Source organism: Anomaloglossus baeobatrachus, chromosome 4, assembly GCF_048569485.1.
Source record: "Anomaloglossus baeobatrachus isolate aAnoBae1 chromosome 4, aAnoBae1.hap1, whole genome shotgun sequence".
NCBI lineage: Eukaryota > Metazoa > Chordata > Amphibia > Anura > Aromobatidae > Anomaloglossus > Anomaloglossus baeobatrachus.
The window spans coordinates 38,481,283-38,505,358 of NC_134356.1; the positions used below are offsets into that span (position 1 = coordinate 38,481,283).

At 46.7% G+C, this 24,076-nt stretch overlaps 1 protein-coding gene across 2 annotated transcripts in view; it reads right to left on the reverse strand.

Annotated features, from left to right (window-relative positions):
* The window catches only part of TIGAR (TP53 induced glycolysis regulatory phosphatase), a 33,507-nt gene that overhangs the window by 3,817 nt on the left and 5,614 nt on the right, over window positions 1-24,076 (reverse strand). Inside the window, exons 1-5 of one of the 2 annotated variants that reach the window (XM_075344256.1) lie at window positions 19,676-19,785; window positions 14,917-14,954; window positions 6,168-6,289; window positions 3,570-3,647; window positions 1,850-1,960 (exon numbers count right to left, since the gene is read on the reverse strand). In XM_075344256.1, the coding sequence (XP_075200371.1) occupies window positions 1,850-1,960; window positions 3,570-3,647; window positions 6,168-6,289; window positions 14,917-14,954; window positions 19,676-19,707 (381 nt within the window). In that variant the 5' untranslated portion in view covers window positions 19,708-19,785. Of the gene's footprint in view, window positions 1-1,849; window positions 1,961-3,569; window positions 3,648-6,167; window positions 6,290-14,916; window positions 14,955-19,675; window positions 19,786-24,076 lie in introns of those variants that run through there. The other variant, XM_075344254.1, reaches the window with a different exon arrangement.

Genomic DNA, 24,076 nt, shown 5'->3' on the forward strand with positions numbered 1-24,076 from the left:
TATACATTACACAAACATATATATTACACATATACATATACACACATTATAATATATATATATATATATATATATATATATACACACATACACATATATATATATATATACACATACATACATACATACATACATATATATATATATATATAAATACACACATACATACATACATACATACATACATACATACATACATACACATATACACACACACACACACACACACACACGCATACAGTGCCTACAAGTAGTATTCAACCCCCTGCAGATTTAGCAGGTTTACACATTCGGAATTAACTTGGCATTGTGACATTTGGACTGTAGATCAGCCTGGAAGTGTGAAATGCACTGCAGCAAAAAAGAATGTTATTTCTTTTTTTTTTTTTAAATTGTGAAAAGTTTATTCAGAGGGTCATTTATTATTCAACCCCTCAATCTACCAGAATTCTGTTTGGTTCCCCTAAAGTATTAAGAAGTATTTCAGGCACAAAGAACAATGAGCTTCACATGTTTGGATTAATTATCTCTTTTTCCAGCCTTTTCTGACTAATTAAGACCCTCCCCAAATTTGTGAACAGCACTCATACTTTGTCAACATGGGAAAGACAAAAGGAGCATTCCAAGGCCATCAGAGACAAGATCGTGGAGGGTCACAAGGCTGGCAAGGGGTACAAAACCCTTTCCAAGGAGTTGGGCCTACCTGTCTCCACTGTTGGGAGCATCATCCGGAAGTGGAAGGCTTATGGAACTACTGTAAGCCTTCCACGGCCTGGACAGCCTTTGAAAGTTTCCACCCGTGCCGAGGCCAGGCTTGTCCGAAGAGTCAAGGCTAACCCAAGGACAACAAGGAAGGAGCTCCGGGAAGATCTCATGGCAGTGGGGACATTGGTTTCAGTCAATACCATAAGTAACGTACTCCACCGCAATGGTCTCCGTTTCAGACGAGCCCGTAAGGTACCTTTACTTTCAAAGCGTCATGTCAAGGCTCGTCTACAGTTTGCTCATGATCACTTGGAGGACTCTGAGACAGACTGGTTCAAGGTTCTCTGGTCTGATGAGACCAAGATCGAGATCTTTGGTGCCAACCACACACGTGACGTTTGGAGACTGGATGGCACTGCATACGACCCCAAGAATACCATCCCTACAGTCAAGCATGGTGGTGGCAGCATCATGCTGTGGGGCTGTTTCTCAGCCAAGGGGCCTGGCCATCTGGTCCGCATCCATGGGAAGATGGATAGCACGGCCTACCTGGAGATTTTGGCCAAGAACCTCCGCTCCTCCATCAAGGATCTTAAGATGGGTCGTCATTTCATCTTCCAACAAGACAACGACCCAAAGCACACAGCCAAGAAAACCAAGGCCTGGTTCAAGAGGGAAAAAATCAAGGTGCTGCAGTGGCCTAGTCAGTCTCCTGACCTTAACCCAATTGAAAACTTGTGGAAGGAGCTCAAGATTAAAGTCCACATGAGACACCCAAAGAACCTAGATAACTTGGAGAAGATCTGCATGGAGGAGTGGGCCAAGATAACTGCAGAGACCTGTGCCGGCCTGATCAGGTCTTATAAAAGACGATTATTAGCTGTAATTGCAAACAAGGGTTATTCCACAAAATATTAAGCCTAGGGGTTGAATAATAATTGGCCCACACTTTTATGTTGAAAATTTATTAAAATTTAACTGAGCAACAAAACTTGTTGGTTTGTAAGATTCATGCATCTGTTAATAAATCCTGCTCTTGTTTGAAGTTTGCAGGCTCTAACTTATTTGCATCTTATCAAACCTGCTAAATCTGCAGGGGGTTGAAGACTACTTTGTAGGCACTGTAGCCCCTCACACATTGTACCTGATCCAGGGTTTCTCCTCCAGGCGGAGTGTATGATGGACACTGCTCTCCTGATTTCTTGGCCATGATCTTCAGCTCGCTGAGCGGCTGCCCTTCCGCAACGCCATATTTCTACAAAATATCATTTTAATTGTTACAGTAAAATGCAATTCCAGTACACATAAATAAACCTGTAATACATTGTCAAGGAGAACTGATAGATGCCAAATTATCCAATGTTCTAGATTACTGGACAGTAATAGAAAAGACACAAAACCTGATCTATCACTGACACATAGATTTCTTAGAGACTGGCGCTCCCTCTGGTGACCAAACTGTGTTACTGCACCTCTATCAGTCCTGATCTGATCATATTTCTTTTGCAAATCTTCATATATTAACCCCATAATAACAAGCCAAATAGTTTCAGTATTAGGTTATGTGCGCACGTTGCGTACAGTCACTGCAGAAATTTCTGCAGCGATCTGAAGAGCACACGTGTGCTTCAAATCGCTGCAGAAAATGTCCGTAGTGAAAAAAAAAAAAAGCCGATTCCATGCGCTCTGCCTGCAGCTCCTGCCATAGACAGAGCGGGGGCTGCCGGCAAAGCGCACGGAAGAAGTGACATGTCACTTCTTAGAAAGCGCGCTCCGGGCAGCAGCCGAAGCGCTCCGCTCTAAGACGCCATGTGCGCACGGCCCCTGCACAATCTCCATAGATTGTGCAGGGGACGCAGGACGCATGCAGTTACGCTGCGCTGCAGAGCGCAGCGTAACTGCATGAATTACGCACACGTGCGCACATAGCCTTAGCCTCTTTGAATTTTAAAAACTATATCTTTTTTTGATCGATTTGATTGGTATTGCATCAGAAATGCTGATGATCTATGAATGGCGGCGCTCTACCAGCATTCACAGGAAGTAATTCAAGACAGCAATAGGGGGTCATCATCTGACCCCCCGCTTTTAAGATAAGTCATTTGGCGCCCCGTGATTGTGTTAAGGTGGCCCCCGATGGATGCGGGGAAGAGCCCGATCTCCACCGGAGCGCGTAAGATCACGCTGTTAGAGTTTGACTGCGAGATCTAAGGGGTTAAGAGGTGCGGGTGGATCGGTGCTTATAAGATTCTATGGAGGGGGAGGAGCTAGAAGGATGACACAGATATTACTGAGATAGGAGAGGACAGTTGGTGCTTATAAGGTTCTATGGAGAGGGGGAGGAGCTAGAGGCCGACACTGACATTACTGAGATAGGAGAGGACAGTTGGTGCTTATAAGATTCTATGGAGAGGGGGAGGAGCTAGAGGCCGACACTGACATTACTGAGATAGATGACAGATGGTGCTTATAAGATTCTATGGAGGAGGAGGAGGAGCTAGAGGCAGACACAGACATTACTGAGATAGATGACAGATGGTGCTTATAAGGTTCTATGGAGGAGGGAGGAGGTAGAGGAGGACACAGACATCACTGAGGTATGAGATGACAGTTGGTGCTTATAAGATTCTATGGAGAGGGGGAGGAGCTAGAGGCCGACACTGACATTACTGAGATAGGAGATGATAGTTGGTGCTTATAAGATTCTATGGAGAGGGGAGGAGAATGAGGCTGAAACATTCTGCTGAAAATTCTTCCAAAACGAAAGCTATACTTCACTCCTCTACTACAGATGCACCAAAAGACACCAACCATTGAGCCACGAAGCTGCCCAGTTACCACCAGTCTCGTCCCACAGCACTTACCCTCTCTCGCAGCCTGGCGTCATAGTTTATTTTAATCTCCTCACTGGGTTTGTTGTTCTTCATGATAGTACAAGCAGTCTACAGGGAAAGAGGAGAGTTGTTAACCTTTCTATTCAATTAACCAATCAACATTTACACATATATTGTAAGCCCTTGATAGAAATTGGCTAATTATTATTGTAAGGCTATACTTAACATCATTGGTTTTTCAAAGCCTGCAAAAATATGGCTTTGTTTCCACATGTGACAACTTTTTTTGGTGCACAAACCAGTCAAATTTATTCAGAAACCGTCCCAATTTTCTATAGCTCTATATTGGCATCCACTCTTCTTCAGTGGGTGGTTTCTCTTCATTTGCATTCTGCCAGCACTATAGGTGCTGGAATTAGCTCCATCCCCTGATTCTCAGCATTAGGGTTCGCTCACACCGGCGTATAACCCAGATGAGTGCAAGGTGAGAGAAAAAAAAGGTATGGCACTTGGACCAATGTTATTCAATGAGGCAGTGCAGATCTGCGCAATTTGCCGAGGGTTTTTTCCCCGCAATTTGCCGAAGTTTATAGATGCATTTTTTTTCAATGGTGCAAACAAAGGAAAAAAAAATGCAGAAAGAAAAAAAATGCAGGAAGAATTGACATGCTGCAAATTTTTCCGCAACTAAATCTGCAAGGAAAAAATCTTGAACACGTGCACAACACATCAGAGTTAGTATACTATGCAGAGGCGGTTTCTGCACCAAACTGTGCAATACCTTATAGCCGGGTTTATAGGTCAGCTTTAGTCCTCCTTATGGAAACAAATGGTCATCGGTGCACATAGACAGGGAAAAGAAAATGCAAAACAATGTCCAGGAAGCAGAAATCCACGGCAGACACGATCCAATTTTCCAAAGTGCTTTATTCCATCATCATGTGCAGTTAAAAGCAGCGGGGAGCGAACCGAGTGCAGGCCCCCTAATGGTCGATGGCCGTTTCGCATGTCCTTGTGCTGCTACGAGTCCCCCGATGGCCGTTTTGCACGTCCTTGTGCTTCTACGGGTCCCTGAGGGACCCGTAGAAGCACAAGGACATGTGAAACGGCAATCGTCCATTAGGGGGCCTGCACTCGGCTCTTTCCCAGCTACTTTTAACTGCACATGATGATGGAATAAAGCACTTTGGAAAATTAGATGGTGCCTGCCATGGATTTCTGCTTCCTGAACACTTCCGAATTCTCTTAGACCTTGCTCGCCTAAGAATATCCTTGCGGATTTGTGAAAATGTGCAAGAAAAAAAATGCGGCAAAAACGCACTTTGTGCACACAGCCTACATGTTCCAATAAATGACTGTTGAATAATAGCTGCTTAGAAAAAAACCAACACATTGCATACAGATGCCATACGGATATTAGGCGAAATAAAAAAAAACGCACACACTCGCATGACGTATGGCATACCAAATGGATTTGCCTAGTGCCACTTTTCTGGATGAATGGGACAGATATTTTATACGCCAGTGTGAGCGAAGCATTAGATTGCGCAACTATCGTCTAATAGCCTGCCTGCCCTGAATTGAAAATTCACTCCTTTGTTATACCTATATTCAATTTTACCAGTGGGAGAGCAGGAATAGAGACAAAGACTTGCCTCTACTTACTGTAGATACAAAGACCCACTCAAACTTCTTGAAGAAAATCAAAGACCATCCCTCCCTTCCTGTAGAACAACAAAGACCCACTCCAACTGCCAATACAGAGACAGATGCGTCTCCCCTTCCTATTGAAAGACATATTGCTCTCAGTTCCTGTAAAGACAAAGACCCTCCTCCACTTCCTGTAGGGACAAAGACCCTCCTCCACTTCCTGTAGGGACAAAGACCCTCCTCCACTTCCTGTAGGGACAAAGACCCTCCTCCACTTCCTGTAGGGACAAAGACCCTCCTCCACTTCCTGTAGGGACAAAGACCCTCCTCCACTTCCTGTAGGGACAAAGACCCTCCTCCACTTCCTGTAGGGACAAAGACCCTCCTCCACTTCCTGTAGGGACAAATCCTCTTCACTTCCTGTAGGGACAAAGACCCTCCTCCACTTCCTGTAGGGACAAAGACCCTCCTCCACTTCCTGTAGGGACAAAGACCCTCCTCCACTTCCTGTAGGGACAAAGACCCTCCTCCACTTCCTGTAGGGACAAAGACCCTCCTCCACTTCCTGTAGGGACAAAGACCCTCCTCCACTTCCTGTAGGGACAAAGACCCTCCTCCACTTCCTGTAGGGACAAAGACCCTCCTCCACTTCCTGTAGGGACAAAGACCCTCCTCCACTTCCTGTAGGGACAAAGACCCTACTCCACTTCCTGTAGGGACAAAGACCCTACTCCACTTCCTGTAGGGACAAAGACCTGCCCCACTTCCTGTAAAGACAAAAACCCTCCTTCACTTCCTGTAGGGACAAAGACCCTCCTCCACTTCCTGTAGGGACCAAGACCTGTCCCCACTTCCTGCAGAAAGACAAAAATCCGCCATACTTCCTGTAAAGACACAGACCTCCCCCACGTAATTAACCTTGGTGTCTTTACTGCTAGAGATGGAATACACTTGAGAGCAATATGGCACCACACTTACCTGTTTTGCGCGGATCAGGTCACTGGAGAACACATGGGTGAATCGGACATCGCTGAGGAACCTGCCGGCAGCTTCTGCCTGCATGAATCCTATTTCAGAAAGGGGTTCATCTATGCCTTGTCCTGTGGACAAATGATGCACTTGAGTCAGACAAACAGCAGAACACAGTACATTTTAGAAAGTTGCAATTGTGAGAGTCCATGCAAATTCAACAAAATTTCACATAACTCCCCCCACCCCCCCCTTAAATGGGCAGGACAAAATTGTTGGCACCTTTCCAAAACTATGGGTAAACAACTTTGTTTAAAGCATGTGATGCTCCTTTATAAACTCACCTGTGGCAAGTAACAAGTGTGGGCAATATGAAAACTATACCTGAAACCAGATAAAAAGGGAGAAGTCTCAATCTTTGCATTGTGTGTCTGTGTGTGCTACACTAAGCATGGAGAACAGAAAGAGGAGAAGAGAACTGTCTGAGGACTTGAGAACCAAAATTATTGAAAAATATTAACTATTTCAAGGTTATAAGTCTATGTCCAGAGATCTTGATGTTCTTTTGTCCACGACAACATAATTAATAAGTTTACAACCCATGGCACTGTAGATAATCTCACTGGATGTGGACTGGAGAGAAAAAATTGATGGAAGGTTACAACACAGGATAGTCTGGATGGTGGATAAGCAATCTCAATCAAATTCCAAACAATGTTAAGCTGTCCTGCAGGCTCAAGGGGCATCAGTGTCAGTGCGAACTATCCGTCCATATTTTGAATGAAGTGATATAGATTGGGGAAAGAAAAGGGCGCAGATAGGGTCTTACCAGATATATAAAAGGGCAATGTGTAGTGATATACACTCACCTATGTGGTTGTGAGGGTCACAACCACCAGAGATAGCATACAGATAATGGCGGCTGCCGCAGCTCCACGTGGATGAGTCTTCAAAGCAGGAGAGAAGGGGTTAAACGCCGCGCAGTTGCCAAAAAAGAATGTAGAATTGTTGATTAATAATTATTTTATTCCACAGGTCTACGCGTTTCGAGGTATAGGACCTCTTCCTCAGGACCACGAAATCAACAATACAATGCAACAATATAATTCTACATTTTTTTTGCGACTGCGTGGCGTTTAACCCCTTTTCCTCTCCTGCTTTGAAGACACAATTGAATGAAACGCTATGGAGGAGACACAGGAGGACCCCACTGCTGACACAGGGACATAAAAAAGCTAGACTGCAGTGTGCCAATGCACACGAGTAACCAAAATCCTTCTGAGAAAATATCTCACGGACAGATGAGACCAAGATAGAGCTTTTTGGTAAAACACATCATTCTACGGTTTACAGAAAATGGAATGAGGCCTACAGAGAAACGAACACAGGACCTACAGTCAAAGATGGTGGAGGTTGAATGTTTTGGAGTTATTTTCTTGTCTCTTGCACTGGGGGGCCTTGAGTGTGTGCAAGGCATAATGAAATCTGGAGATTATCAAAGGTGTTTGGGTGGCAATGTAGTGCTCAGTGTCAGAAAGCTGGGTTTGTGTCCTAGGTCATGGGTCTTCCAGCAGGAGAATGACCCCAAACATTCTTCAAGAAGCCCCAGAAATGGATGAAAACAAAGTGCTAGAGAGGAGGAGAAGAAGAGAGGAGGAGAAGAAGAGAGGAGGAGAAGAAGAGAGGAGGAGAAGAAGAGAGGAGGAGGAGAAGAAGAGAGGAGGAGGAGAAGAAGAGAGGAGGAGGAGAAGAAGAGAGGAGGAGGAGAAGAGAGGAGGAGGAGAAGAAGAGAGGAGGAGGACAAGAGAGGAGGAGGAGAAGAGAGGAGGAGGAGAAGAGAGGAGGAGAAGAAGAGAGGAGGAGAAGAAGAGAGGAGGAGAAGAAGAGAGGAGGAGAAGAAGAGAGGAGGAGAAGAAGAGAGGAGGAGAAGAAGAGAGGAGGAGAAGAAGAGAGGAGGAGAAGAAGAGAGGAGGAGAAGAAGAGAGGAGGAGAAGAAGAGAGGAGGAGAAGAAGAGAGGAGGAGAAGAAGAGAGGAGGAGAAGAAGAGAGGAGGAGAAGAGGAGGAGAAGAGGAGAAGAGGAGAAGAGGAGAAGAGGAGAAGAGGAGAAGAGGAGAAGAGGAGAAGAGGAGAAGAGGAGAAGAGGAGAAGAGGAGAAGAAGAAGAAGAAGAGAAGAAGAGGAGAAGAGGAAGAGAAGAAGAGAAGAAGAAGAGAAGAAGAGGAGAAGAAGAGAGGAGGAGAAGAGGAGAAGAAGAAGAACAGAAGAAGAGGAGAAGAAGAGGAGAAGAAGAGGAGAAGAAGAGGAGAAGAAGAGGAGAAGAAGAGGAGAAGAAGAGGAGAAGAAGAGGAGAAGAAGAGGAGAAGAAGAGGAGAAGAAGAGGAGAAGAAGAGGAGAAGAAGAGGAGAAGAAGAGGAGAAGAAGAGGAGAAGAAGAGGAGAAGAAGAGGAGAAGAAGAAGAGGAGAAGAAGAAGAGGAGAAGAAGAGGAGAAGAAGAGGAGAAGAAGAGGAGAAGAAGAGAGAAGAAGAGAGAAGAAGAGAGAAGAAGAGAAGAGACGAAGAGAAGAGACGAAGAGAAGAGACGAAGAGAAGGGGAGAAGAGAAGGAGAGAAGAGAAGGAGAGAAGAGAAGAGAAGAAGGAGAGAAGAGAAGGAGAGAAGAGAAGGAGAGAAGAGAAGAAGGAAAGAAGACGAGAGAAGAGAAGAGGAGAAAAGAAAAAGAAGAGAAGAGAAGAGGCCTTCAGATATGAGAGACCTGGAGCTGATTATAAAGAAGTGTCTGAAATTCCAGGGGAGAGGAGTAAGAAGCTTGTTGCTGGTTATAGGGAGCGACTGATTGCAGTTATTTATTCCTAAGGGTGTGCAACCAAATATTAAGTTGAGGGGACAACAATTGTGTCCGGCCCATTTTTGGGGTTTTGTGTGAAATTCTGTCCAATTTGTATTTTTCTCCTCAGTTTTTTTGTGTTGTTTCAATACCCACAAAGGAAATAAGCATGTGTATAACAAACACGTGTGTAACTGCAATGATTTTCTGGGAGAAACACTTAGTTCTCTGGAACAATTTCAAGGGTGCCGACACTGTATATGGGACCGGCTGATGGGAAATAGGGACACACGAGTTCCTTTTCCAGGGTTCTGTAGTTATTTTAGGGCACATTTTAGAATGAGAAGGGAAATGTAACTAATATATGGGGTGATGTATCTTTAAGACCATTTAACACCATTAGTCACAATCTCGTTGGGTCACTGACAGCCGATTGCAATGACGCTTGTATATCAGGAGGCAAAAACGCTGGCGCCGCACGGCTCTGACCTTTCCATGAGCCATCTCTGGCCGAGAGATCAGACTCCGCATGATGGGAATAACCTTACACCGCTCCTTATACACTCAGCAGAGAGAAATACATCAGAAACAACTATACTAATACAATTTATATACCATAAGGAGATATAAGGAGCTCGTCTGCCGCGTGATTGGATGCTCTGCGGTCATTTAGTCTAGGTCTGGATAGATGATGACAGTGGATACATGGGAGTAATCATCCACAGACATAAATTACACAAAGCCAAAAAAGCATCGTTTTTATTTATAGACTTGTCTGTTATCAGTCATTGTACAGGAGAAGGAGGAGGTGAGCTGTGACATCACCTATTGTGAATGGTGGATTCTGTGTTATTTACTGTATATACAGGTGTTATCAGTCATTGTACAGGAGGAGGTGAGCTGACATTTACTATTGTGAATGTGGATCCTATGTTATCTACTGTATATAGAAGTTATACCGGTCATTGTACAGGAGGAGGAGAAGGAGAGCTGTGACATCACTCATTGTAAGTAGGTAAATAGTGGATACTGTGTCATCTACAGTATATACAAGTAATAACTGTCATTGTATATGAGGAAGGGGAGTTGAGCTGTGATATCACCTATTATGAATGGTAGATCCAGTGTTATATACTGTATATAGAGATGTGATCAGTCATTGTGCAGGATTAGGAGGAGGTGAGCTGTGACATCACCTATTGTGAATGGTGGATCTTGTGTTATCTACTGTATACAGAGGTATTATCAGTCATTGTACAGGAGGAGGTGAGCTGTGACATCAACAATTATGGATCCTGTGTTATCTACTATATATAGAGATATTATGTTATCACTTATTGTATAGGAGGAGGAGGAGGTGAGCTGTGACATCACCTGTTGTGAATGGTGGATCTTGTGTTACCTACTGTATATAAAGATGTTATCAGTAATTGTACAGGAAGAGGAGGAGGTGAGCTGTGACATCTATAGTGAATGGTGGATCCTGTATTATCTACTGTATATAGAGGTGTTATCAGACATTGTACAGGAGGAGGCGAAGGAGAGCTGTGACATCACCTATTATGAATGGTGCATCCTGTCTTATCTAATGTATATAGAGGTGATACCTGTCATTTTACAGGAGGAGGAGGTGAGCTGTGACATCACCTATTATGAATGATGAATCCTGTGTTATCTACTGAATATAGAGGTGTTATCAGTCATTGTACAGGAAGTGGAGGAGGTGAGCTGTGACATCTATTGTGAATGATGCATCTTGTGTTATCTACTGTATATAGAGATATTATCATTCATTGTACAGGAGGAGGTGAGCTGTGACATTAACAATTGTGGATCCTGTGTTATCTACTGTATATAGAGATATTATGTTATCACTCATTGTATAGGAGGAGAAGGAGTTGAGCTGTGACATCACCTGTTGTGAATGGTGGATCTTGTGTTACCTACTGTATATAGAGATGTTATCAGTAATTGTACAGAAGGAGTGGGAGATGAGCTGTGACATCTATAGTGAATGGTGGATCCTGTATTATCTACTGTATATAGAGGTGTTATCAGACATTTGACAGGAGGAGGAGAGCTTTGACATCACCTATTATGAATGGTGCATCCTGTCTTATCTAATGTATATAGAGGTGATACCTGTCATTGTACAGGAGGAGGTGAGCTGTGACATCACCTATTATGAATGGTGAATCCTGTGTTATCTATTGTATATATATATATCAGTCATTGTACTGTATATAGTGGTGTTACCTGTCATTGTACAAGAGGTGGAGGAAGTGAGCTGTGACATCACCTATTATGAATGGTGAATCCTGTGTTATCTATTGTATATATAGATATCAGTCATTGTACTGTATATAGTGGTGTTACCTGTCATTGTACAAGAGGTGGAGGAAGTGAGCTGTGACATCACTTATTGTGAATGGTGCATCCGGTGTTATCTACTGTATATAGAGGTAGTACCTGTCATTGTACAAGAGGTGGAGGAAGTGAGCTGTGACATCACTTATTGTGAATGATGCATCCGGTGTTATCTACTGTATATAGAGGTAGTACCTGTCATTGTAGTGCTGCCCATGGTGACAACGAGAATGAATAGTCTTACAAACAAAACAGAGAATATAAGGGTGAGGCTCTGTATCCAGTGTCAATACAGAGATTTCAGTTTTTTTATTTTTAATTTTTATTGAATGGAAAAAAAAAAAAAAAAAAAAGAGTAAAGAAAAAATGCTTAATATCAAACTTGATTTAAATAATCATTCATTGTAAGACCAGGTAACTTTTAGCCATGAGAATGGACACGACATTTGGATTTTTTTACCTCCACATATCGAAAATAATGACTATTTTATCTTTGCAGGAGCGGGCGTACTGTCCTCATTTATTATTTGGGGATTCATATGTTTAATTTTAAAAATATTGGTTTTCTTAAACTTTTTATTATTTTTTTACAACACTTAATTTTATTCTTACAAAAAGATTTAAGATTTATTTTTTTTATATTACAATACACTGGCATAGAGCTGGTATGACAGCGTATAGTGCCTAATAAACCGGCTGTTGACATACTTCACGTCAGGATGTAGGAAAAGGTGTAAAGGCGGCCACTCACTTGTCATAAATACAGGGGGTGAGATAAGTATTGAACACATCGATTTTCTAAGTAAATGTGTTTCTAGAGGTTCTATTAAGATGAATTTATCACCAGATGTCGGTAACAATCCATCCAATCCACTCAGACAAAGAAATCAAACCATAGGTGTCCATAAAATTAGTATGTAATAATGAGAAATGTCACAGGATAAAAGTATTGAACACACTGAAATTTATTTAATACTTCGTACAGAAAGCCATTGATGCCTGCATTGCTCATGTGTGATTTTGGCCCATTCTTCCACACAAACACTCTTCATATCCTGAAGGTCCCGTCTCTTTCTATGAATTCTGAGCATTGGTTCCTTCCATACATTTTCTATAGGATTCAGGTCCGGTGATCGGCCCAGCCAGTCTAGCAGCTTTATTTTCTCTCTCTGAAACCAATTAAAGGGAACCTGTCACCTAAAATATGCGTTCTGAGCTATCAGCAGACGCATGTGTGCCCTAATTACACCTCCCTATCCATCCCTGTGTTATAAAATTGTATAATATTAAAGTAATAAAAAACGTTTTATTACCTTCATATTTCCTATGTAAATAGCAGGGAATATGGTCACAGGGGCGGTGCCTTGCCCTGCATCCTTTCCGTGGTATCACGCCCCTGTGGGCGTGATACCATGGAGTCACATGAGCAACGTCACTGTCGCTCATTCTATCCTGCGTGCATTGTGGCAGGCTTCGTTTCTGGGTGTTCACGCACCGGCTTCAGACGCGCACTGTGCATGCGCAGTGCGCATCTGAACCTGACAAGGAGAACCCGGAGGAGAAGCCTGCCGCAATAGTAAGTGTATGCGCGCGCAGGATAGAATGAGTGACGGGGACGTCGCTCATGTGACTCCACGGTATCACGCCCACAGGGGCGTGATACCACAGAAAGTATGCAGGGCAAGGTGCCACCCCAGTGACCATATTCCCTGCTATTTACGTAGGAAATATGAAGGTAATAAAACTTTTTATATTACTTTCATATTGTACAATTTTATAACACAGGGATGGATAGGGAGGTGTAATTAGGGCACACATGCGTCTGCTGATAGCACAGAACGCATATTTTAGGTGACAGGTTCCCTTTAAACATTTCCGCTTGGGACCATTGTCTTGCTGAAATGTCCGCCCTCGTTTCATCTTCATCATCCTGGTAGATGGCAGCAGATTTTCTCAATAACGTCTCTAGCCATTTGTCCATTCTTCCTTCTGTAAACTATATGAAGTTTGCCAGTGCCGTCTGCTGAAAAACAGCCCCACACCACGATGTTCCCACCTCCAAACTTCACTGTTCTTGGTGTTTTGGGGGTGATTTGCCTTTTGGCCTCCAAACAATGTGTGTATTATGGCCTCCAAAGAGTTCAATTTTGGTCTCACCTGACCGATTATATTCTTCCAGTATTTCACAGACTTGTCTAAATGTTGTTGAGAGAACTTTAAACGTTCTTGAACCTGCTTTTTGTTGAGCAATAGAGTATTGCATGATGAGTGTACATACAGGAGCGTGCATACAGGAGCGTGCATATAGGAGCGTGCATACAAGCCATGGAGCGGGAGTGCATTACTTATTGTTTTCTATGAAACAATTGTACCTGCTGATTCCAGGTCTTTCTGTAGCTCTCTACAGGTGGTTCTTGGCTCTTGGACAACTCTTATGATAATTGTTTTCACTCTCTCTCTGAAATCTTGAGAGGAGCACCTGGTTGTGGCCGGTTTATGGTGAAATTATGTTCTTTCCACTTCCAGATTATGGCCCCAACAGTGCTAACTAGATCCTTCAGTAGTTTAGAAATTCTTCTGAAACCAATGCCATCAGTATGTTTTGCAACAATAAAGTTTTGAAGGTCTTGAGACAGCTCACTGGTTTTACCCATCATGTGATGTTTCTTGTGTGCCACCTTGGTAATGAGACACCTTTTTATAGGCTATTAATTGATATTATTCTTCACTATGGGCAGGATTGTTTTCTAATTAGTTGGTGTCATAACTTTTCAGGACTTTTTGCACCTCTCTTTCTTCATGTGTTCAATACTTTATCCTGGGTCATTTCTCATTATTACACATAACTTCATTTATGGACAGCTATGGTTTAATTTGTTTGCCTTTATGGATTGGATGGGAAATTACCAACATCTAGTGAGAAATTCATGTCAATAGCACCTTTACAAATTTGGTGATGTGTTCAACACTTATTTCACCTACCCCACATATTTTTCTCATGTTATACATGCTGTTGTTCTCCTAAATCCGGCGTTGTATTTATTCCTGCCCCTCTCCATTCCTGAGATATGACTTCCATGCTTCCATGTATATAGGGTTAGCATTTTATAGCCAAGTGGGCATGGCATCCATGAAAACACCCACAGATAAGAGTTGGAGGCCACACCCCCTTGACTTAAGAGTAATGAAAAACACAACAAGGCTGGTCAGGAGCAGAGGATATTACTCTGCCAGTGTGAACACTGGGTATACAGTAACAGGATTGTGTAAGGACAGGCATTGGGGACCTCATTGTTATATGCCACCAATGTCCAATCTGATTGGTAGAACCAAATGATACCGGCTAAATTGGCAGCTTTGAACTGTAACGAGCCGATAGCCCCCGGCGGGCACCATAGGGAGTTTGTGTTCCCCTCCCCCACTGCTATTTTGCTCTAAATCGGATCAGTACTATTAATCTAGGGAGTGATAGTATGACAGGTGTGTGATAAAGAACTACTGATGATGCCAAAGAAGGAGGAGGTTACTGTCCCTTTAAATCCTAGATTTTATTACATTTATTGCTTACCTTGAAGTAATTTTTCTTTGTTGTATCGGGTCTCCCCACTGGACAGGAAAACAAAATGACAAAAGATATCATTAGGTGACAACTTGTAGCATGGTGGGGTCCCAGACAAGGGGGGGAGCAGGGCCTCCTGACCATGTGTGCCCGACCATGCGTGTCCATTTAACCTATATGGGAATCCCAGAAAAGGACAGCCCCATAAGGGAATCTGTCAGGTGATTTTGTAGTACAATACTAATGCTATCTTTAAATAGGGCTTAAGGAGACCTTTCAGGATCAGTAAGTTTTATTGCTCTACCTTATCCTGTTATCTTGTTGTAAACTCTGTAGAATTCAGTGTCTCTAAAGGCCCCGTCACACTAAGCAACATCGCTAGCAACATCGCTGGTAACGAACAACTTTTGTGACGTTGCTAGCGATGTTGCTGTGTGTGACATCCAGCAACAACCTGGCCCCTGCTGTGAGGTCGTTGGTTGTTGCTGAATGTCCTGGGCCATTTTTTAGTTGTTGCTGTCCCGCTGTGAAGTGCACATCGCTGTGTGTGACAGCGACAGAGCAACAACTAATGTGCAGTGAGCAGGGAGCCGGCTTCTGCTGAGGCTGGTAACTAATGTAAACATCGGGTAACCAAGAAGCCCTGTCCTTGGTTACCCGATATTTACCTTTGATACCAGCCTCCTCCGCTCTCACTGCCTGTGCTGCCGGCTCCTGCTCTGTGCACATGTAGCTGCAGCACACATCAGGTAATTAACCCGATGTGTGCTGTAACTAGGAGAGCAGGGAGCCAGCACTAAGCAGTGTGCGCTGCTCCCTGCTCTGTGCACATTTAGCTGCAGCACACATCGGGTTAATTAACCTGATGTGTGCTGTAACTAGGAGGCTGGGGGCTGGTCACTGGTTGCTGGTGAGCTCACCAGCAACTCGTGTAGCCACGCTCCAGCGATCCCTGCCAGGTCAGGTTGCTGGTGGGATCGCTGGAGCGTCGCAGTGTGACAGCTCACCAGCAACCTCCTAGCAACTTACCAGCGATCCCTATCGTTGTTGGGATCGCTGGTAAGGCTAAGTTCACATTTCCGCTAAAATCTATCAGTCACAATCCGCTGCTCTTGTAAACAGCGGAATCCGTTTAGCGGATTCCGCTGCTCCCATAGACTTGTATGAGCAGCGGATTGTGACTGATGATGCTGCGTTGCACCCTCCGCCCGACTGATCAGTCGTGGAACGACTGACCGCCGGGCGGGAGGAACGCAGCATGTAACGTTTTTTGAGCAGCGAGATCCGTCGGATTTCGCTGCGCATGCTCTCTGGCTCCCTGCACACGTCACCAGCTTTGGTTGGTTACCCGATATTTACCCTGGTTACGGTGCAAGGAGCCAGCGCTAAGCGGTGTAGGCCCGTAACCAAGGTAAATATCGGGTAACCAAGGTAAACATCGGGTGCTTTTCTGTTACCCGATATTTAGGCTGGTTACGTGTGCAGGGAGGCCGACACTTCCCCGCTCGGCCCCGCCCCCTCCCGCACTCCGCACATGTATGTACACACACACACCTGTCCCCAGCCATGCAGACAAGCACTGCCACTGACACCCTCGTCTGGCCCCGCCCCCTGCTCGGCTCCGCCCCCTCCCGCACTTTGCATGTGCACACACACACATACATACATACATACATGCACATACACACACTCACTCACACATACACTCACCTGTCCCCAGCCATGCAGACCGCAGCACTTCTACTGACATCCTCAGCGCCTGGCCCCGCCCCCGCTCGGCTCTGCCCCCTCCCGCACTTTGCATGTGCACACACATACATATATACATACATACATACATACATGCACATACACACACTCACTCACTCACAGATACACTCACCTGTCCCCAGCCATGCAGACCGCAGCACTTCCACTGACATCCTAAGCGCCTGGCCCCGCCCCCCGCTCGGCTCTGCCCCAGAACTCCGCCCCCCGCACACAACGGAATCCGACAAAGAATTCTGTTCTTTGTCATCCGTTGTACAGCGTTGAACAGCGCATCAGTCACATGCGTCAAGCGACGCATGTGACTGATACAAATCAACGGAAATGTGAACTTAGCCTTAGTTGCTTAATGTGACTGGACCTTTACACAATAGCCAAGTGTATGTAGATACAATTTGGATATTCACTGCTCCCCCCACCCACCTCCCAGTACATTCACTATCACTGCTGAGAGGTGGGAGGGAGTATGGGTGGAGGCAGCAGTGTAAATTCAGTTCAGATTTACTATCACTGATGCCAGCACTGAGCGGTGGGATGAGGGAGCAGGGCATATGCAGTTTGTATTTACATACACTTCACTAGTTACTACCTTGTGTTTCCATAAATAAGACCTCCCCCAAAAATAAGCCCTAAGAGGAATTTTCAACATTTTCGGAGCAAAGCCTTAATATAAGCCCTCCCCCGAAAATAAGCCCTAGCCACGGTTCAATAATGAAGTGTCCGTGCAGATAAAAAAAGTTACAGGCACCCCGCAATCACACTCATCAGACGCCGAGCAGGGGACCTGCAGTGGGATCGCACACCCACACACATCTGATCTCACACACACACAATCAGATCTCACACACATAGGATCACACACACAAACATCGGATAGCACACGCAATCAGATCACACACACAATCAGATTGCACACACAAACATTGAATCACACACACATCGGATCGCACACATACTCACCACATCCAGCGACACCGATTTCTTCTCGCTGGCAGAATCCTGAGAGGCTGCGCAGTGGAGCGCAAGGACCTGCCACAATGCTTGCTTACAGGACCTGCGGACACACGACTTCCTCCCATCTTTTAACGCTGGATGTGATGTGTGTGTGTGTGTGTGTGTGTGTGTGTGTGTGTGTGTGTGTGTGTGTGTGTGAGATCTGCGATCTGCTGTGTGTGAGTGTGTCAGTGATCGGCTGTGTGTTTGATCTGCTGTGTGTGAGTATGTCAGTCAGAAGCAGGGGAGGACAGCGTGCAGCACCCAGCGGAAATTACAGGGAGGACCTGGGAGCCACGGAGACATCCGGGTCTGGTAAGTATAAGTCTCCTGAGAAGTGTGTGTGTGTGTGTGTGTGTGTGTGTGTGTGTGTGTGTGTGTGTGTGTGGGGAGGGGTTACTTTTTTGGAGAGGTAAACTAATGTATTTCTTTCTTATGTATTTCTCCAAGAATACAACCTCCTCCAAAAATAAGCCCTAGTGCTTTTTTGGGGGGCAAAAAATATATAAGACATTGTCTTATTTTTGGAAAAACACGGTATGTCACATGGAATTCGATGGAGCTTACAACAAGATAACAGGATAACGTAGAGCAATAAAACTTACTGATCCTGAAAGGTCTCCTTAAGCCCTATTTGAAGATAACATTAGTATTGTACTAGAAAATCACCTGACAGATTCCCTTTAATGAATGGAGCTGCGGCTTCCGCCCTCCATACCGATGTTGTAGTTCAGAGCCCCATTCTTGGGATTAATGAGGTTCCCCCTTCCGATTCTAGCTTTTGTATAGTTGATAAATTTTCATTATGGAAATAACCATTTGCATTAAAGGGGTTGTCCGGTCTGATAAAAAGTCTGCAGTTTGTGTATGTAACTGCAAACTTCTCAATCCTGACAGTGTGTGGTGTGCACACTGTCAGGAGTGGTCGGAATTTACAATGAGAGCGGGCAGTCACCTGACTGCAAATATGCGATTTGCATAATTCTGGCAACAATTAATCATCATTTTCATATATGCAGTCTTGTGACAGCCCACTCTCCTTATCAATACGGACAAATCCTGACAGCGTGCACGCTGCGCACCGTCAGTATTCAGACTTATCAGAAGACCAAACAACCCCTTTACAATCAGCTGACCATGTCAATTTAGGCAGAATCATCTCTTCTACATGTATTGAGGGCCTCATCCTCCCCCCTCCTGACAAGTTGGGTAAAAGTAAGATTGGGCATGCTGAATATCTATGTCCCATCTTTTTGCTCTGGATATCTGGGATTGAAAACACCTGAATGCTCAACTAAACGAAGTATACCGTCATGTATTGTAGGATTGAAGGGCTAATGTAGCCAATAACTGGCCTCGAGGTGTGACCACTGAAACCAATGATTGGCGGCAGCGGTCAGTTGTCCATATGATGTCATTACTGACGTAAAGAGATATCAATGAGGAACACTGCAGTTTCAGATGTTTTAAAAGGAGTAGCCCCCAAAAATAAAGTAATTCCCTACCCACAGGGCAGGGGATTACTGGATGATTGCTGGGGGACCCCCAATGGCTCCGCTCCATTCATTGTCTATGGGGTGCCATTCACTGCGTTCAGCTATGTCCGGAACCCATAGAGAATCCTATAGGTCGCACCATAACCGTTCAGGGCTGTAGGGTGCTGCTCTCAGAATAGATGAGGACCCCAGCAGATGGACCCCCACTCTGGGGGGGTACGTATATATATATATATATATATATATATATATATATATATATATATATATATAATCTATGCCCAAAATGTAAAATTATCAGGTGTATTAACCCTATCTTTTTTGTTAATTTCATTATATATATTACACACATACATATTCCTTTTTATATCCCCCCCCCCCCTTCCTGGGCTCATATTCTGCCCATAATAGAGCAGACCCTGCTCTGCAGCCCCCCCTGTGTCGCCTGTGACCTTTCCCTGCAGATGGTATCAGCAGACCTCAGCCAGCAAACGGTTAAACCCTGCACTTACTGTCTGACGATGGTCAACGCGAACCCGGCCATGTCTAGAGGTCGGCGCCGGCCGCCGCTCAGCTCCGCATTGCAGGGCGACTCCGGCTCTGATACAATGTATCACCGGTTTCCAGAGCGCAGCCAATCACTGCGCCGCTCACAACAAACTGGCTGCAGCACACACGTAACGCGGATTCTGATTGGCTGGCGCACACAACGTGCACGGTGATTGGCGTCGGCGCCCCGCCTGCTATGGAAACTGAAGAGGCTGAATAGTTCTGTGCGGCGGAGACACGATGTCATGTGAGAGGTGAGGAGGGAGAAAGTGCTGCAGAGGAGAGGAGAAGGGACAAGTGCTGCAGAGGAGAGGAGAAGGGACAAGTGCTGCAGAGGAGAGGAGAAGGGACAAGTGCTGCAGAGGAGAGAGGAGAAGGGACAAGTGCTGCAGAGGAGAGGAGAGAAGGGACAAGTGCTGCAGAGGAGAGGAGAAGGGACAAGTGCTGCAGAGGAGAGAGGAGAAGGGACAAGTGCTGCAGAGGAGAGGAGAAGGGACAAGTGCTGCAGAGGAGAGGAGAAGGGACAAGTGCTGCAGAGGAGAGGAGAAGGGACAAGTGCTGCAGAGGAGAGGAGAAGGGACAAGTGCTGCAGATGAGAGAGGAGAAGGGACAAGTGCTGCAGAGGAGAGGAGAAGGGACAAGTGCTGCAGAGGAGAGGAGAGAAGGGACAAGTGCTGCAGAGGAGAGGAGAAGGGACAAGTGCTGCAGAGGAGAGGAGAGAAGGGACAAGTGCTGCAGAGGAGAGGAGAAGGGACAAGTGCTGCAGAGGAGAGGAGAGAAGGGACAAGTGCTGCAGAGGAGAGGAGAGAAGGGACAAGTGCTGCAGAGGAGAGGAGAGAAGGGACAAGTGCTGCAGAGGAGAAGGGACAAGTGCTGCAGAGGAGAGGAGAGAAGGGGCAAGTGCTGCAGAGGAGAGGAGAGAAGGGGCAAGTGCTGCAGAGGAGAGGAGAGAAGGGACAAGTGCTGCAGAGGAGAGAAGGGACAAGTGCTGCAGAGGAGAGGAGAGAAGGGGCAAGTGCTGCAGAGGAGAGGAGAGAAGGGACAAGTGCTGCAGAGGAGAGGAGAGAAGGGACAAGTGCTGCAGAGGAGAGGAGAGAAGGGGCAAGTGCTGCAGAGGAGAGGAGAGAAGGGACAAGTGCTACAGAGGAGAGGAGAGAAGGGACAAGTGCTGCAGAGGAGAGGAGAGAAGGGACAAGTGCTGCAGAGGAAAGGAGAGAAGGGACAAGTGCTGCAGAGGAGAGGAGAGAAGGGACAAGTGCTACAGAGGAGAGGAAAGAAGGGGCAAGTGCTGCAGAGGAGAGGAGAGAAGGGACAAGTGCTGCAGAGGAGAGGAGAGAAGGGGCAAGTGCTGCAGAGGAGAGGAGAGAAGGGACAAGTGCTACAGAGGAGAGGAGAGAAGGGACAAGTGCTGCAGAGGAGAGGAGAGAAGGGGCAAGTGCTGCAGAGGAGAGGAGAGAAGGGACAAGTGCTGCAGAGGAGAGGAGAGAAGGGACAAGTGCTGCAGAGGAGAGGAGAAGGGACAAGTGCTGCAGAGGAGAGGAGAGAAGGGGCAAGTGCTGCAGAGGAGAGGAGAGAAGGGACAAGTGCTACAGAGGAGAGGAGAGAAGGGACAAGTGCTGCAGAGGAGAGGAGAGAAGGGGCAAGTGCTGCAGAGGAGAGGAGAGAAGGGACAAGTGCTGCAGAGGAGAGGAGAGAAGGGACAAGTGCTGCAGAGGAGAGGAGAGAAGGGACAAGTGCTGCAGAGGAGAGGAGAGAAGGGGCAAGTGCTGCAGAGGAGAGGAGAAGGGACAAGTGCTGCAGAGGAGAGGAGAGAAGGGACAAGTGCTGCAGAGGAGAGGAGAGAAGGGACAAGTACTGCAGAGGAGAGGAGAGAAGTGCTGCAGAGGAGAGGAGAGAAGGGACAAGTACTGCAGAGGAGAGGAGAGAAGTGCTGCAGAGGAGAGGAGAGAAGGGACAAGTGCTGCAGAGGAGAGGAGAGAAGGGACAAGTGCTGCAGAGGAGAGGAGAGAAGGGACAAGTGCTGCAGAGGAGAGGAGAGAAGGGACAAGTGCTGCAGAGGAGAGGAGAGAAGGGACAAGTGCTGCAGAGGAGAGGAGAGAAGGGACAAGTACTGCAGAGGAGAGGAGAGAAGTGCTGCAGAGGAGAGGAGAGGAGAGAAGGGACAAGTGCTGCAGAGGAGAGGAGAGAAGGGACAAGTGCTGCAGAGGAGAGAAGGGACAAGTGCTGCAGAGGAGAGGAGAGAAGGGACAAGTGCTGGAGAGGAGAGAGGAGAAGAGGGACAAGTGCTGCAGAGGAGAGGAGAGAAGGGACAAGTGCTGCAGAGGAGAGGAGAGAAGGGACAAGTGCTGGAGAGGAGAGAAGGGACAAGTGCTGCAGAGGAGAGGAGAGAAGGGACAAGTGCTGGAGAGGAGAGAGGAGAAGAGGGACAAGTGCTGCAGAGGAGAGCAGAGAAGGGACAAGTGCTGGAGAGGAGAGAAGAACAAGTGCTGCAGAGGACAGGAGAGAAGGGACAAGTACTGCAGAGGAGAGAGGAGAAGGGACAAGTGCTGCAGAGGAGAGGAGAGAAGGGACAAGTGCTGCAGAGGAGAGGAGAGAAGGGACAAGTGCTGCAGAGGAGAGGAGAGAAGAGACAAGTGCTGGAGAGGAGAGAAGGGACAAGTGCTGCAGAGGAGAGAAGGGACAAGTGCTGGAGAGGAGAGAGTAGAAGAGGGACAAGTGCTGCAGAGGAGAGCAGAGAAGGGACAAGTGCTGGAGAGGAGAGAAGAACAAGTGCTGCAGAGGAGAGGAGAGAAGGGACAAGTACTGCAGAGTAGAGAGGAGAAGGGACAAGTGCTGCAGAGGAGAGGAGAGAAGGGACAAGTGCTGCAGAGGAGAGGCGAGAAGGGACAAGTGCTGCAGAGGAGAGGAGAGAAGGGACAAGTGCTGCAGAGGAGAGGAGAGAAGGGACAAGTGCTGGAGAGGAGAAGGGACACGTGCTGCAGAGGAGAGGAGAGAAGGGACAAGTGCTACAGAGGAGAGGAGAGAAGGGACAAGTGCTGCAGAGGAGAGTAGAGAAGGGACAAGTACTGCAGAGGAGAGAGGAGAAGGGACAAGTGCTGCAGAGGAGAGGAGAGAAGGGACAAGTGCTGCAGAGGAGAGGTGAGAAGGGACAAGTGCTGCAGAGGAGAGGAGAGAAGGGACAAGTGCTGGAGAGGAGAGAAGGGACAAGTGCTGCAGAGGAGAGAAGGGACAAGTGCTGGAGAGGAGAGAGGAGAAGAGGGACAAGTGCTGCAGAGGAGAGCAGAGAAGGGACAAGTGCTGGAGAGGAGAGAAGAACAAGTGCTGCAGAGGAGAGGAGAGAAGGGACAAGTACTGCAGAGTAGAGAGGAGAAGGGACAAGTGCTGCAGAGGAGAGGAGAGAAGGGACAAGTGCTGCAGAGGAGAGGAGAGAAGGGACAAGTGCTGCAGAGGAGAGGAGAGAAGGGACAAGTGCTGCAGAGGAGAGGAGAGAAGGGACAAGTGCTGGAGAGGAGAGAGGAGAAGGGACAAGTGCTGCAGAGGAGAGGAGAGAAGGGACAAGTGCTACAGAGGAGAGGAGAGAAGGGACAAGTTCTGCAGAGGAGAGGAGAGAAGGGACAAGTGCTGGAGAGGAGAGAAGGGACAAGTGCTGCAGAGGAGAGGAGAGAAGGGACAAGTGCTGCAGAGGAGAGGAGAGAAGGGACAAGTGCTGCAGAGGAGAGGAGAGAAGGGACAAGTGCTGCAGAGGAGAAGGGACAAGTGCTGCAGAGGAGAGGAGAGAAGGGACAAGTGCTGGAGAGGAGAGGAGAGAAGGGACAAGTGCTGGAGAGGAGAGGAGAGAAGGGGCAAGTGCTACAGAGGAGAGGAGAGAAGGGGCAAGTGCTGCAGAGGAGAGGAGAGAAGGAGCAAGTGCTGCAGAGGAGAGGAGAGAAGGGGCAAGTGCTGGAGAGGAGAGGAGAGAAGGGGCAAGTGCTACAGAGGAGAGAGGAGAAGGGGCAAGTGCTGGAGAGGAGAGAGGAGAAGGGATAAGTGCTGCAGAGGAGAGAAGGGGGGGTGGACACGTGCTGCAGAGGTGAGGGGACAAGTGCTGCAGAGGAGAGGAGAGAAGGGACAAGTGCTGCAGAGGAGAGGAGAGAAGGGGCAAGTGCTACAGAGGAGAGAGGAGAAGGGGCAAGTGCTGGAGAGGAGAGAGGAGAAGGGATAAGTGCTGCAGAGGAGAGAAGGGAGGGTGGACACGTGCTGCAGAGGTGAGGGGACAAGTGCTGCAGAGGAGAGGAGAAGGGGCAAGTGCTGCAGAGGAGAGAGGAGAAGGGGCAAGTGCTGCAGAGGAGAGAGGAGAAGGGACAAGTACTGCAAATGGGAGGGGG